Here is a 16,104-nt window from a genome sequence, read left to right on the forward strand (position 1 = left end):
ATGGTCCAACTGCAGCTCGGAGAGCGATGGAGTGAAATGTGGGACAGGAAGGTATGTGGGTGGGGAGCTCTGAGGGGCTTGATGCCCCCCCCAGAGCGGAGCAGAGCCTGGGCTCAACCACTCCAACTTCTCCCCTTTGGCCCGTGACACTAGGACACATGTCCACAGTCAGGGTGTGGGGCGGCAGACAGGGTCCCGGAGGGGAGGTCCAGAGTGCAGTTTTGGGGACGTTGCCTTCAAGATGCCTGGCAGGGGAGCCCAAGGATGATCCAGAGGAGGAGATGGGACTGAAGACACCACGTGGGGCCTCCCTGGCACCATGCTCAGGACCAGCCAGGGCCCTGGGTCAGGAGCTTTAAGGACAGCTATGGCCAGGTCGGGAGGCCACGATGTATTTGGGCCCTCAGAGGCTCACAGAACCAGGGGCTGCCTGAGAACTGGACTCAGGGGATGCTGTGGGGCTCAGGGACAGTCCAGCCTCTTCCTGACAGCAAGAAGCCTTCCAGAACCAAATCAGATCACATCCAAAGCCTGCTAGTGGGCCCCCATGGCCTTCCCACACACCCACTCGCTCACCCTGGCCCAGCCGCCCTGGCCTCTCTGTTGGTCTGAGATCCCGTACCAAGCTCATCCCAACCTCAGGGCCTTTGCACATGCCATTCTCTCTGCCCAAAGGACTCCCCACCCCCCAGTCTTCGTCCAGGAGCTCCTTCTCATCTTCTGGGGCCCAGGCAAGGGCCCCCCACACCCTATGAGTCCCTCTGCAGTACCCTCACAACCTGCAATCGTGCCATTTCCCTGCTAGTTCGCTGACTTCTCTCCTACAGGACTGGGGGCTCCATGGCAGAGACAGGCTGTGCATTTCCGTGCTATGTCCCGTGTAGGTGCTGACCCACTCACTGGGGGAGCCTTGGGAAAGTCCAAACCCTCCCCCAGCTGCCTCAGACTCCGCCCGCTGGGTGGGCATCCTCAGGGTCCTGAGTGGGTGCTGCCCCTCCGGGTGGACGCTCGTCCCCCAGTGTCCTCAGCTGGATGCCTTCTCAACCTCTGTTTGGGGACATCGGTTGACTCGGCTGCATGCAAAGTACTGGGTGCCATCAGAACCAACCAGATTTCCAGAGGAATCATCTGTATTTCATCTGCTTGGGTCTTTTGACCAATTATGAGAGAAGCAGCTCAATGTCATGTGGGCTCCTGGATGAGATCCTGGAGCAGAAAAAGGAAATTAGTTGGGGAAAAAGGAAAAAAAAAAAAAACAGCAACTCGTGGCATCCAAATAACGTTTGGAGTTTGGTCAATAGTGATGGTAATTACTAATATTATCAATTAGTAATCATAATATACCAACGTGAGTTCCTTAGATGTGACAAATAGTCGTTTCCTATGGCTGTTGTAACAAATTAACACAAACTTGGTGGCTTAGGAAAACATATATTTATCACCTCACATTCTGGAGGTCAGAAGTCCTAAAATGCAGGCGTGGGCAGGGCCGGTCCTTCCGGAGGCTCCAATGGAGCATCGGTTCCCGCCTTTTCCAGCTTCTAGAGCCTCCGCATCCCTGGCTCTCAGCCCCTCCTGCATCCTCACAGCCAGCAGTGCAGCATCTCCCGTCTCTCTCTGCCTCTGACCCTCCCACCTCCCTCTTATAAGGACCCTGTGACGATGCTGGGGCCCCCGGGGAATCCAGGGACCTCCCCATCCCAGGGGCCTTAATTCCACCTGCAAAGTCCCCTCTGCCCCGTGAAGTGACACGTCACAGGTCCCAGGACCAGGACATGGACATCCTGTGTGTGTGTGTGTGCGGGGGGTGACATTATACTACTGATGACAAAGGATAGAGAGAAACTTGCTGTAACATCTTTGCAACTTTCTGTAAATCTAAAATTATTCCAAAATAAAAATTCTCTTTAAAAAAGAGAATTAAAAGACTACAATAAATTAAAACCTAAAAGGCAGTAACTCAAACTCACCCCAACCCCCTCCCCCCCCACCCCCGCCTAGATCATCATGCTCAACCGTGAGGGTTTATTCCTGTCCACTTCCTGTCTGAGTTTATGCTAACATAGGTAATTTTCCTTTTATATAAACGGCATCAGATCATGCATAACTTTTCCTTCTCACCTAACACTTCTTGCCTTTTCTGAATAACCTTCCCATGCTCCCGGTCCCCACAATATGCGAGGCCCCTGCCGCCTCTGGCCTCATGTTCACTGCTCTCCAGCTACACAGGCCTCCTCACTGGGCTGGTCCTCACCCTGCTCCTTTGGCCCTCTGTCCTTTGCACGTACTGTTCCATCTGCCAGGAACACCCTCTCCCTCACACCCTCTTCCGTCCGGTTCCCCTTCATTCTCCAGGTCCTGCCTCAAGCATCTCCCCACTCAGGCAAGTCCCCCCAGCCCCCTGCCTCAAAAGGAGCTCAGGACACCCATTCGGATGTGACTGTGAAGCAATCCCAGGCCCTCCAAGTCTCACTGTGTGTGACTCTGCCCCTCTGCCCCCCCAGCATCCCGACCCATGAGGTGGGGGTGAGGATTCCTCTCACGGGGGCAGCTGGGGGGGTCACATCAGATATGGAGGCCTCCAAGGTGGTGGTGATATGTAGAGGTGAAATACTGCATCACAGGATCAGTGGCCTAAGAAACAGGACCTGTCCAGGGGGGTGAGGGTGATGAAAAAGATGCTGTTCCCTATTTGAGAGGACCTCCTGATAACAAGTCACAGAAACTCCAAATTGCTAAAGTGAAAAATAATGGATGGATGGCTTCAGGTGCAGCTTGATCCAGGGACTGAAACAACCATCTCAGAAATCTCGCCCTCTCTGCTTCCTGCTTCTGTTGGCTTCTCCCTGGGGTGGAGAAAACTACCATCCCAGCTCACATGGGCGACCCTGGCCATGGTGGGTCCCCGATCCTGCTCTATTCATGCTCAGGCCCAGGGACAGCTGGGCAGCTCCAGAGACCCGGGTTCTGGGGTTGCAGGACCCCTCCCACCCCATCTACACAGGAGACTGGAGTATCCTGTGGACCACGTGCCCAGGCCTGAGGGATCGTGGGAGGCCATAGTGAGTTGGGGAGGGGGGCAGGGGGAGGCTCAAGGCTGTGAGACCACAGAGGGAGCCTAGGCTGACCCACATCCATCAGGACTCGTGCCCACTTGGCCTGATCCTGTCCAGGCCCAGTGTCAGGGATGCGGTCCAGGCCGGAGCTCAGCGTAGGAGGACCCTGCCGACCCCTGGGCCTGAGTTCAGACCAGGGCATGAGTTGGGGGGGGGGGGGTGAGATGCCGCCGCACCTGGAGCCTCCAAACCTCACAACCACCCCTCCACCGGCAGCAGGTATTTCGAGCTGAGCTCTCCGCCTCCTCTGGGCATCTGCTGAATCCAGTTGAGTTAGCTCCTGCATGGGGATGGGAGGCTGGAGACCTGCAGGGTGACAAAGACTGGGGAGAGGGGGCATGGGTGGGTACGGGACTCCACACCTTCACCCCAGCCCCATCTGGCCATCCCATAAGCATTAGGGCCCCCATGCGGGGCACAGTGCCTACTGTATGCATTCCCTGCAGGACCCAGTGCCTCCTGTGTTTTGTCCCTGCACAGGGACTGTTGTATGCACTTTCTATAGGACTCAGTGCCTGCTGTATACACTCACTGCAGAGTACAATGCCTGCTGTAGACATTCTCTGTAGAGCATGGTGCCTGCTGTATGCACTCCTTGTGGGACATAGTGCCTTCTGTATACCCTCCCTGCAGGGTGCAGTGACTTCTGTATACACTTTTTATAGGCTACATTGACTGTTGTATACACTCCTTGGGGGGGTCAGTGTCTACTAAATGCATTCCTTGCAGGGTGCAGTACCTACTGTATACACTCCCTGCAGGGCCAAGTGTCTACTGTATGCATGTCTAGGATGCAGTGACTGCTGCATACATTGCCTGCAAAGCATAATGCCTGCTGTATATGCTCCATGCAGGACACAGCGCCTGCTGTATGCATTCTTTGCAGATCACAATGCCTGGTATGTACACTCCTTGCAGGGTACAGTGCCTTCTGTATATCGTCCTGCAGGGCACACTGCCTGCTGTATGCACACCCTGCACAGCACGGTGGACTGGGGCTTGGGGCATAAGGCACATGGGGGTGGGGGTGCGGGGGATGAGATTGTCCACTTGGTGGCACTCCTGGCCAAGCCTGATTTCTCTCTGATGCCGCCCAGGCCCGAGGCCCCAGCTCAGCACACAGTAGCTGCTCTGCAAAGGGTGCCTGCCCTCACCATCCCCCTCTCTCTCCTGCTATCCTCTCTCGAGCCTTGTTCCCCCAGGCTGAACCTTGTCAAGGTCACTGCCTTCATTGATGCTGATCCGCTGGCCACTGGTCCATGCTCTATCCTCATCTTACCCACTCAGGCTGCCCCTCCTCCTCTCGGAAGCCCATCCTCTTGCGACCTTGGGGGACCCCATGCCCACCTCAGCCTCTGACACTCAGGCCCCAGTCTCCGTTCTGTCCACACTCTCACCCCATGACCTCATCGATGACTCTAAGCACCCCTGTGTGCAAAGGATGCCCACATGTCCATCCCCAGCCAGACGCGGCCCCTGGACTCCCAGCTGTCCTTGCCTCACCCTAGACCCATCCTAGTAGGTGACCTCCGGACTTGTGCCTCTCCCTCCCCCGCAGGGAATGGGGCGCCTCCCGTCACTGGCTGCTCAGCCCAAGCTCCCACCTGCCTCCTCCCAGTGCCTCCCCCGTGGGATCTGTCCCAAGGCCTGCAGACTCCACTCCAAACAGCTGGGAGCTGCCCAGTGCCCTCCCCACCCCCCACGCCCCCAGCCCAGCCCCTGACCCCAGCATGCTTGCCACTGCCTCCCCACTGCTTTCCAGGTCCCCTGTCCTGCCCCCATGACAGCCAGAGGCAGCTGTTCCCAAACCAGAGCACCCCCTCCCACCTCCCAGGGTTGCCATCCCCCTGGCCCCTCTCTGACCACATCCCACCCCCAGGCTGGCTACTGGCTCCACCCACCCCAACCTTCCCACTGTCCCTTATTCCCTTTTCCAGCCTCAGGGCCTTTGCATGTGCTGTTCCAGGCAGACTGGGCTGCCCTTCCCCCACCTCCCTGCGGCAGTGACCTCCTGCGTGAGGGCCTTCCTGGCCCCCCACCCCCTCTGCCGTGGGCTTGGGCTATCTCTGCAGAACGTCCTGATGGGAAGGTAGCATGGTGCCCTCGTAGGGCACTGTCTCCCCTCACTAGCCGGATTCACAGCTGTAGCGGCACAAAGTAAATGCTTAGTAAGTGCTGGACGAATGAACGGCGTTGGATGGCCCTGCCTTGAGCTGCTCCAGGCTGGAGGACAAACAGAGCTGGACCGGCGGTACCCCCTCCCTGTGGTCGGGGCTGGAACACCTCACTGCAGGCTCCCGGGAGAAGGGGACACTCAAGCTGAGCCTGGGCCGAGCCCAGGGAGCAGAAGAGCTGTCCACCCAACGCCCCCCTTGGTGCCCCCATCTCCTCAACCCGCTCGCCAGGCAGCATCCTGGGGCCACAGCGAGGAGCCAGGGGAGGGGGCGAGCGGAGGGTGCCTGCTGCGTCCCTGCTTGGGCGGGGGATGAGGGGTGGGGGGGGCGCGCAGATGCTAAACCGGGGAAAGGTCTGGTGGTGCGGAACCCTGGGGTAACCCTGTCCTTGCCCGTCCGCGCAAAGAGCTGAGATCCACCTGGAATTGTCGCTGTGGAGACCCCCGCCGGCCCCATTGCCCGGATGGGGAACTTGAGGTCGGGGAGGGTGGGGCCACAGTCGCGTGGGAGGCGGACCTTCTGGACCCGGGTCTAGCTGCGAAGCCACGGCTTGCAGCCTGGGGCCGGGCAGGGAGGGCGGGAGGCGGGGTGGGGCGCGTCCTCTGGTGACAGCAGCGCCCGGGAATGCGCCGGGCTGGGAAGGGGCTCTCCGCCCCCCACGCCAGGCCCCTGGGACTGAGCTTCCCCCCAGTGCTCTGGGGCCCTGCGCTGGGGGTGGTCGGGACCTGGGGCGGGAACCCAGGCGCGCCGGTTCCTGAGTAGGGTGACTTTGAGGGAGGGGTAGGGAGAGGGATTTGGGGAGGGGTAATGGCCAGGAAAGGGAACCTTCGTGGGGACGCGATCTGGGCGTCGGTGGGGAGAGGGCAGCGCCCTCCTGGAGTCTCAACAGGGCGACCTCGGTTCGCTCACATTCCCGGGCCCTGAGCGCGGCGCCCGGAATAGCAGCCCCGAGGTGGGGGTAAGGGCGGTCAGTCCCCGCGTGGCTCCCCCGCCCTGGGCTTCCCAAGGTCACCGGGGCGCGGACGGTCGGACACCAGGCCGCAGTTCTGGGGGGCCGCGGCGCGTGCGGAGCAGTCCCCTGCCGCAGATCGGCGCCCAGGCGCGCAACGGCCGCGCGGGGGCGCACGGCGCCGCCGCCCCTCTGGACCCCGGCCGGGGCGCGCCCTGGGAGGCCGGGTGGGAGGGGCCGTCCCGGGTTCCCCCCGCCCCTTCTCGCGGGCCCCGCGGCTTCCGCTCGCCCACGGGCAGCCCTGGGAACCTGGACGCGCCGCCTGGGCTCTACGTAGCCGGTAAGTCCCTCTTCCTATCCCCCCACTATCCCGGCCGGAGTCTTCTCCCCGTCCCTAAGCTGGGGGGTGGCGAGGCAGCAATCCCCAGGGTGGGAGAAAACTCATCCCCACTTCCTCCTTGGGAAACTGAGGTCCAGAGGCGTGGCTTGCCCTGAGATCACACCAAGAGTCAGGACTGCAGCCAAAACGGGGGGTGTGTCCTGCTCCTCGGGCAGGGGGCTCTGGAGAGTGGGAATGGTGATCCCTCAAGCCCCTCATTTTGCATCACCTAGACCCCCACCCCACAAGCCAGTGCTAAGAGGGGAGCGGGTGTCCGAGGGTCAAGCCCCCTCCCCCTACTGCTCTCCAACCCGGACTTCTTCCGGCTTCCTGGGCCAGCCAGTGCTGGGGTTCAGAGATGCAGCCAGCCTCACAGCTCTGGTCAGAGAGGGGGGGACCCACGGGGGACCCACCCCGTGGTCCCCCAGGTTCTCAGCATCTGGAGCCACCTTGGCCCTAGACCCTCGGTGCCCCAGGTTTGAATGTCAGAGCCAGGAGAGCCTGATAACCAGGGACACTGCTGCTCGAGAACATCCAGTGGGGCCCTGCCTTCCCCCATCCGCTGCCCGGGACATCCAGGACCGGAGCCCTCCAGCATGGCCTGCGTGTCCTTTGGGCACTGCTGACCGCTGGGCTCCCTGGCCCTAGCCCGCCACTTTCTCCACCAATGCCATGGTCATGGGGAGGGTGGGGATGGCAAGTGACTTCATTCTTCCCCTGACAGATGGGGAAACTGAGGCCCAGGGAGGCAAAGCCTCCCAGCCACCCTCTCCCCCGCCCCCACACAGCCGCCTCCCTCTTCCCTGGGTCATCCTCATTGGCAGCCCCTTTCCCTCTGCAGGCGGCTCTGGGGCTCCATCCCATACCCTCTTCACATGAGGCCATGAGGCACCCACTGGACCGGGGCCAGGTCACCCTGCCCCGTCCCGCCCCCCATCCGGGAGCTCCTGGCTGCTGCAGGTCTGGGAGCTGAGGGGGCCCTGGAGGCTGGGGCCCGCCCGGGCGTGGGGTGGGGGGAGCTCTGCCAGGCACCAGACCCAGCCACCACCAGCTACACCCTCTGCAAGGTCCCATAGAATCCTGGACTGTGCCCAGCTGGTCCCCACTGCACAGATGGGGAAACTGAGGCAGGGGGAAGAGGAGCACCTGGCCCCTGGCCACACCGGAAGGTAGGAGCAAAGATGGTGGGGAGATTGGGGAGGGCCCTAGGACCCTGGAGACACCTGTGCACGCTCCTGGAATGATTCCTTCCATCATCAGACGCTGAATAAGCACCTACTACGTGCATCATAGACAGTAAACAACCAGTACTAATTACTTGAGTTTTCTCTCTCCAGACCGGGCTCTGTGGCCCCCGTTTTCCTCACCTAATTTGACGAACCCCTCAAAACTCTCCTATTAGGTGGGCTCTATTATGACTTCATTTTTCAGAGATGAGAAGGGAGGCTCAGAGAGGTTGAGATACTGTCCAAAATCACACAGCCAGTCAGGGAAGAGCTGGGGTGCAACCCTTGGCCTGCTGACCCCCCCACTGCTGCGCCCCCTCCTGTCCCCCAGACCCCGCCCACTCCAGAATCTCCTGCTCCTGCTGTGGACCCTCCTGAACTGTGGTTTGGGGGGCAACGCTCAGGTAAAGGGGGACATGAGCCCAGGGGGCAGTGGGCATGGGAACCCAGCTGGCAGTGTGCATGGGAACCCAGCTGGCAGTGTGGGGGTCACCAGCCTCCCTTCCAGGCTGACTCTGCCTCTGTCTCCCCAAGTAGGGTCCGGGTGAGTGGACTCCATGGGGTTCCTGGAGCCGCTGTTCTAGCTCTTGCGGGCGAGGGCTCTCCGTGCGCAGCCGGCAATGTATCCGGTGAGGAGGCTCCTGGGACCCGGCTGGGTGGGACGGGAGGGGGTCCCTGCCCCTCCTCTCCTGTCAGGCTGGCCCAGCCCCTGGCCGCACCCTCGACCTGCCCACACAAGCTGTGCCTTTTAATCCCACTAATCCAGCTGGAATGTGGGTGGGGTTAGCGGGGGTGGATGGGTGGGCAGGCTGGCTCTGTGGAACGGTTTCTGGAGGTGCTGACCGCAGTCTGGCCACCCTGCTCCTCGAAGGTTTCCCAGGGAAGAGCTGTGCTGGGGGGACACCCACGAGTACCGCCTCTGCCAGCTGCCCGTAAGTTCTAGCCAACCACCCCCCAGACTGAGTTCTCCCTGGAGCCCTCCTGCTTCCCTACTCATGCCCCCAAATATCCTTGCCACCATGCCAGATTCTCTGGGCATCCCCGGGGCTGTCCCAGCCTCTGCTCCACCGATCTGTGTCCCCAGGAATGTCCCCCAGGGGCCGTGCCCTTCCGAGACCTCCAATGCGCCCTCTACAATGGCCACCCTGTCCTGGGCACCCAGAAGACCTACCAATGGGTGCCCTTCTATGGTGGTGAGTAGCCTATGCTCCTGTTAGTCCAGCTCCCTCAGAGCTGGCAGGGAAAAGTGGCTGCTAAGAAGGAAGGGGGACTTGGAGGGGTGCAAGAAGGGGGCATTGGCACTGGGGCTTTCAGGGATATGTAGGAGTTAGTGAAGTGAAGGGTGGAAAGCAAGTGTGAGTTGTGAAGAGGGGCAGAAGGAGGCAGGGTCTATTCTGCACAGGGTCGAACACGAAGCTGAGGATTTACTGGGAGCTGTATCCAGAGGCCAACATTTCTCAAACTTACACCAGTAGCAGGAAATATTGTCGCACTGAACTGAAAATAGCGAGTTATATAATTGTGTGCCTGGGGCAGTGCGCCTCCAGATTTAAGGGAAATAGGCAGCTTCAGACGCCACGGTGGGGGTAGACACAGATAAGAAAATCCTAGAATGGAGAAAGTTCCACCCGTCAACCTCACAGATTTTTATTTCCTTCACCCTAAGAATTGGCGGAAACTTGCCATGATTTCACCCCCACAAAGGCCCGCCAGGGCCAGCTCAGGCTCTATTCCAGGCTGGGTCTGCCAGCCAGCCTCAGGGCGTCGGGAGCCAGAGGGAGACTGAGCAGGGGGAGCAGGGATCAGGTCTGTGGGCCTCGGGTGTGGTCAGACTGTCCATTATGCCCCACTGCCAGGCAGAGGGGAAAACTGAGTCCCGGGGAGGGCCAGCAACATACCCAGGCTATGCAGGACTCAGTCAGAACTGGCCAAAACCTTTTTGGGGGCACCTTCTGGGTGCAGAGCCCAAGTGCCGAGTGTGTTCTGCCCACCTCTGTGCCCCAGAGCCTAGAACATTGTCTGGAAAATAGTAGGTGCTCGATGAGTGTTTGTGGCATGAACGTATGGAAGAATGAGTGAAGAATGGGTGATGATGTTAATAGTGGGCCCCTAATATTAGGACTGAACATGAATGAATGAATGAACGAATGAGTGCAGGCCCAGGATACTTGCCTGGGACAGTCCCAGCAAACGGGAAGCAGAATGCCTAAGTTCCAGTCCTGGCTCTGCCTCAGCCTCCATGTGTGGCTTTGGCTGAGTCTCTGGGCCTCATCTGCCCAAGAGGATGGCTGCCTGAGGGGAGACTGGCAGGAAGGGGGCTGGAACTCAGATATGTCCCCCACTGCCACCGACTCCTCCCATCCCCAGCACCCAACCAGTGCGACCTCAACTGCCTGGCGGAGGGGCACGACTTCTATCACAGCTTCGGCCGCGTGCTAGACGGTACCCCCTGCAGCCCGGGCACCCAGGGACTCTGCGTGGCTGGCCGCTGCCTCGTAAGAACTCCAGGCCCCGCCCCCATCCCTGCCCCTTGTAGGTTCCACCCGGCCTATTCCCTCCAGGCCCCGCACCCAGACACCGTTCACTAAGTTCCTGGTCCCGCCCTCTTCCCTAGGCCCCGCCCCCTACCGAGTCCCCGACCTCCCCTGCCCCACCTATCACTAGGCCTCATCCCCAGCCTCCTCCCACTAGGGCCTGCCCCCCAGGTTCCATCCTTTTAGTTCTTGGTCCTGTCTTCTTCCGTGGGCCCCGCCCCCTCGACGGCAGGGCCCGTCTGACGGCGCGCGTGCCCTCCCCATCCCTTTAGAGAGCCGGCTGTGACGGTTTGCTGGGTTCGGATGCCCGCGAAGACCGCTGCGGCCGCTGCGGCGGCGCCAACGACTCGTGCCTCTTCGTGCAGCGCGTGTTCCGGGATGCCGGTGACCGCCCTCCCCGTCCTCGCGCTCTCCCAGAGCGGGCCCTTTAAGACGTCCCGCACTGATTGGGCAGTCTGCGGCCCAGCCCCCCTCGCTCAACGTTCTGATTGGTCATTGCTCAGTCTCCCCCTCGCTCATCGTTCTGATTGGTCATTGCCAGATTGTCCCGCCCTTCCCAGAGCAGACGGGGTTTAACTCCTTTGCTGCCGCACTTAAGTGATAATCATCGTAACTCCAATCCTTTAGGAAGCGTTTTCGAAGTACCAGGGCCTTGGCTAACCTTCTTACCGCAATATCCCACTTAATCCTCAAATCATCCTTCAAATACACCCCACCTGCTCCCCAACGCCGTCCTTCCCTCCCGCCCAGGTGCCTTCGCTGGGTACTGGAACGTGACCCTGATCCCTGAGGGCGCCAGGCACATCCGCGCCGCCCACCGCAGCCGGAACCACCTGGGTATCGCAGGGTCCGAGGGAGGAGGCGCCCTGCTGGCTGCCCGAATCCAGCGGGGAGGGGGGCGACAGGGTCGGGAGGCGGGCGGGGCCGCTTCCGGGGAGCCCGGGCTGACCCTTCCCTTGCAGCGCTGATGGGGGGCGACGGGCGCTACGTGTTCAACGGGAACTGGGCGGTCAGCCCTCCCGGGACCTACGAGGCAGCGGGCACCCACGTGGTCTACACCCGCGTCACAGGGTCAGAGGAGACGCTGCGCGCCGCCGGGCCCACCTCCGAAGACCTGCTCCTGCAGGTGGGGGCGGGCCTCTGAGAGGGCGTCTGGGAGTGTGGGGTTAAAGAATCCGTTGGGAAGCAGGGGGCGGGGCGGGGCGGGGGCGGGGGGCTGGGTAGAGTGTGTGTTGGGGGACGCTGGGCCATCAGGTCCGAGGGCAGCTCCCTAGTATGTGACACCCCCCCACTCCCGCCGCCCAGGTCCTCCTGCAGGAGCCCAACCCCGGCGTTGAGTTCGAGTTCTGGCTCCCCCGGGAGCGCTATGGCCTCTTCCAGGCGCAGGCTCAGGCCCAGGGCTGGTCCCTGCGGCAGCCGCAGCCTCGGGAGGTAGATCCTCAGTCCCCTGAGTCTCCCGCTGCCCCCACTGTTATCCCCCCACGGACCCCAGGCCCCACCCCAGGTGAGCTGGGGACAGCCTGGGCGGGGGCGAGCAGGGAAGCAAGGCCTGTGCCCCTGACTGCACTGCCCCCGCAGACCCCTGCCCACCCTGCCCTGACACCCGCGGTCGTGCCCACCGGCTGCTCCACTATTGCGGCAGCGACTTTGGTGAGAGGCCCTTGACCCCATCCCTCACCTGGCCCCTAACTGACCTGAACTTGACCCCTATCCAGCTGACCTCTGACCCTGGTCAGACTTTGCCTTTCACTCCTTGACCTGACTCCAGCTTGACCCCTCCTGACGCTCATTTGACTCCCTGATCTAATCCTTTGCCCTAATCTGACTCCTAACCCCTCACTGATCCTTGAGCTGACCCTTACCCCAGGCCTCAGCTGACCACAGTCCCCAAGGGCCCCCAATGCCCCACCTGACCGCCAGTTCCCTCGTCTGGAAAGGGGTGTGTGGATGGGCCCCGGGGCGGAGCGTCCAGCCGGGCTCAGCACCACCCTGCCCGCAGTGTTCCGGGCCCGCGTGCTGGGCCGCGTCCGGCAGGCCCAGGAGACCCGATATGAGGTGCGCGTGCAGCTCATCTACAAGAACCGCTCGCCACTGCGGGCCCTCGAGTATGTGTGGGCGCCGAGCCGCTGCCCCTGCCCACCGCTGGCCCTCCATCGGGACTACCTGCTGGCGGCCCGGCGCCTCATCAGCCCCGATGGCACTCAGGACTGGCTGCTGCTCCCCCATGCTGGCTACGCCCGGCCCTGGAGCCCGGCCGAGGACAGCCGCGTGCGCCTGGCCGCCAGACGCTGCCCCCTCTGAGCCCCTGGACCAGACCTCGGCCACACACGGCTGACCAGGCTCAAAGTCAGCATATTTCCCCTATTGCCATAGCTTCCAGGGAGCTCAGAACTATCTCCCACCTGCAGCTCTGTGACTCCCCACCACACACACTCAGACACCCCTGCACTCAGATCCACTGTCGGAAGCAGGCACGCACTGGTGAGGATACACTAAATGGACTCTTTAGCTCTGATTTCCTCTCTCACCCCGGAAACTCATAGTTATTTTACTCTCAGAGACTCTGTGTCTGCTTTTATTCCCCTTGCCTCACACTCATTTGCTGGGAGACACTGTCACACACAAGCATGACCCCGATGAAGACATGCCTAAGGAGACCTTGTAATGTATCCCTTTCCCCTCTTGCCCTGGCTACCAGGAAGCTCACCACTGTTTAACCCCCGACACTCTGTCTCTCCCTTCTCATTGCCACTTAACACACGCACCCTCGCGTATTCAGAGACACTGTTAAAAACAGGCATGACCCCCTAGTAAACATGCCTACCCAGGCACTGTAACGTACCAATTTCCCCTTTTGCCCTGGCTACCAGAAAGTTCAGAGATAATCTTGACAGCTTCCGCAGTTCGGGGGGAGGCGGGAGGGTTCCCTCCAGGCAACACTGCTGTTCACCCCTTTTTTATTCCTATTTAATTTTTTTTTTTTTTTTTTTTTTTGCGGTACGCGGGCCTCTCACTGTTGTGGCCTCTCCCGTTGCGGAGCACAGGCTCTGGACGCAGAGGCTCAGCGGCCATGGCTCACGGGCCCAGCCGCTCTGTGCCATGTGAGATCTTCCCGGACCGGGGCACGAACCCGTGTCCCCTGCATCGGCAGGCGGACTCTCAACCACTGCGCCACAAGGGAAGCCCTATTCCTATTTAATTTTTACAAGCAGTTTTTTTTTAACAAGGGCACCCCAGTTTCACATACTTGGCTGCAGACACTTCAGGATGCCCTGTTACTCAGATCCACAGCCACGTTGTCACCACCTGTACACACGCAATCACGTGCACCTCATCCCCTCCTCCTGGTCCAGCCCCCACCTCCCCGCAGTGTGTCTGACCCTGGGGCAACCGTGAGGACGGGGAATATAAGAGGATGGGGGAAGGCGGGACTTTCTGAGGTTCCAAGCCCCCTCCCGATGCCCCTTGGGGCCACATATTCCTCTCAGGCCGAGCAGAGCAGGCAGGTCAGAGCCCCCACCCTCAGCGTGTGCCCTGCCCTCATGTGTCTTGGATGTAGTCTCCTCATAGATTCTAGAGCCAGGAGGGCAGGCCTAGATCATGTGTGGATTGGAAGTGTCAGTGGGGTGTCACATAGTCACCCAGCAAACCTCCCCTTCTGCCTCCCCATCCTGCGTGGGGTAACTCACACCGTGATCTGGGACAACCTGCTCGTCTGTACCATCTGTGGTTGTGTCTTCCTCTGGGGCGCGGGATGGTGGGAGTGTGCAAGGGGTGCTGGACATGTGGATCTCAATGGACTCGGCCCTTGACTTTGGGGGTGACCTCAGGCCAAGCCCTGCCCCTCTCTGGGCCTCAGTTTCCCCATCTGTGTATACCCTTTCAGCCCCTCCCGGCCCTGATCTTGGGAACCTCACTCTTCCAGACTCCTTCCCTAGCCCTTCTGTTCATTCGTGCATTCCTCCAAAGAGTATTTATTGAGCACCTACTGTATGCCTGGGACCCAGCAGCGCCTGGGGCGGTCTGGCCTGGCCCTGTCTTCTGTAACAAGTGCTGAAGCCGGAGGATCTCCCGAACGCCCCCTCCCATGGGGCAGAGTGGGGCACAGTTCTGGAAGGAGGCGTGGGGTCTGGGTGCCCCCTGGTGGCAGGACGGGGGGGAGAAGGAATTCAGCGTTTCAGGTGTTACCTGCAGCCCCCAAGGGCTTCAGGTCCCCGATGGCCCCAGATGGTCCCCTCTGCCTCACTGCAGTGTGGGAGTGTGTTCAGTGTCTGGAAATGGGAGCCTCCGGCCTCTTCTTCCCCGGAGCTCTGTGGGGCAACCCTGCCATCTACTCCCCAACTAGCAGGACCGCTTTGCAGGGGTGAGGTTCCTGCCGGGGCAGAGGCCAATGCAGGGCCCACTCTAGCAGACAGGATGGCCTGTGGCCACAGGAGCCACGATTTCCCACATGCCGTTCTCCGAGCGGCAACATTGTTTCCGGTAATGGTCATGTAACAAACAATCAATGGAAGCATTTAAAGAGAGAAGAAAACATTGCAATTTTAAAGATACTCAAAATCAGCAACCCAGTTGAAGGTGGGACTAGCATTTGCACTTACTTGCCCAGCAAAAATTCCACGCTGCTTTGATGCTTTACTTTTAAAGACGAATAAAAACTCCAGGTGCAACAACGGAAACGGAGAGACTCGAGATCTGTATCTCTGTGTCTTTACAATCCCTGGCTCTGGGATTACTGTGTCCCTGTAGGAACACGCAGGGCCCATTTGGTTTAGAGATTGGATTGCTGCCCGAAGACACCGCAGGTGGTTACAGACGGAACCACTTCTCAGGGGAAGCGCTCACAGCTGAGTCCTCAAGGGTCCAGAACTGGGAATTCTCCAAATGGACTTCCCGCAGGAAGCGATGTTTATTAAAGGATAAAGAATGAAAACAGGCAAGCTTGAAACTTGTGTCTATGTTAATAAAACAATAGTAATCACGACAGTTCTTTCATCAACCCCACAAAATATTGTATTCAACAAACTTGTGGAGTACCAGCTCTGGGGGGTGCGATGCTTTTCTTACTGTTTTGAATCCTCTGCAGACAGCACCCCTCTGTTGTCTGCGCTTCTCTCTCACCGGCCCTGTACCAGTTGGCTCACCCACAGGAGGACATGAGTCCGGTTGAAGGGCTGCTGAAAACCCCAGGACTGTCTCACACCCTGAGGGTTAGTTGAGGGTTACAATGGCTTGACCACCTGGGAAAACAGTTTGGCTATTTCTGCTACAGCTGAACGCACACTCGTGTACAAGTTTGAATAATCATGTCCACGCCCTAACCCCTGGAACCTGTGAACAGAACTTTATTTGGAAAATGGACTTTTGAGGATGTAATTTTTGTTTGTTTGTTTGTTTTTTGTTTTTGTGGTACGCGGGCCTCTCACTCCTGTGGCCTCTCCCGTTGCGGAGCACAGGCTCCGGACGCGCGGGCTCAGCGGCCATGGCTCACGGGCCCAGCCGCTCCGCGGCATGTGGGATCTTCCCGGACCGGGGCACGAACCCGTGTCCCCTGCATCGGCAGGTGGACCCTCAACCACTGCGCCACCAGGGAAGCCCCTGAGGATGTAATTAAGAGTCTCAAGAAGATCATTCTGGAGTATCCAGATGGACACTAAATCCAGTGACAAGTGACTTGTAAGAGACACACAGAGGAGAGACAGACGACACCCGTGTGAAGACAGAGG

The 16,104-nt window shown here is 60.0% G+C and overlaps 1 protein-coding gene across 2 annotated transcripts; it reads left to right on the forward strand.

The window, feature by feature from the left end:
• Nucleotides 1–6,473: 6,473 nt before the first annotated feature.
• ADAMTSL5 (ADAMTS like 5) lies at nt 6,474–13,236 on the forward strand. 2 transcript variants are annotated; one of them, XM_082652175.1, is made up of 14 exons: nt 6,474–6,579; nt 7,460–7,578; nt 7,686–7,787; nt 8,176–8,248; nt 8,382–8,473; nt 8,716–8,776; nt 8,929–9,037; nt 10,212–10,339; nt 10,651–10,762; nt 11,129–11,215; nt 11,341–11,504; nt 11,684–11,882; nt 11,957–12,028; nt 12,378–13,236. In XM_082652175.1, exons 2-14 carry the CDS (start codon nt 7,502–7,504, stop codon nt 12,677–12,679), a joined length of 1,578 nt encoding a protein of 525 aa, XP_082508301.1. In that variant the 5' UTR covers nt 6,474–6,579; nt 7,460–7,501; the 3' UTR covers nt 12,680–13,236. The 2 variants fall into 2 exon arrangements, with proteins under 2 accessions (XP_082508301.1, XP_082508302.1); XM_082652176.1 differs by having other exon boundaries at nt 11,449–11,504.
• The last annotated feature ends 2,868 nt before the right edge of the window (nt 13,237–16,104 follow it).

This window comes from Grampus griseus (assembly GCF_964374135.1).
Source record: "Grampus griseus genome assembly, chromosome: 3".
In the NCBI taxonomy this organism is placed as follows: domain Eukaryota; kingdom Metazoa; phylum Chordata; class Mammalia; order Artiodactyla; family Delphinidae; genus Grampus; species Grampus griseus.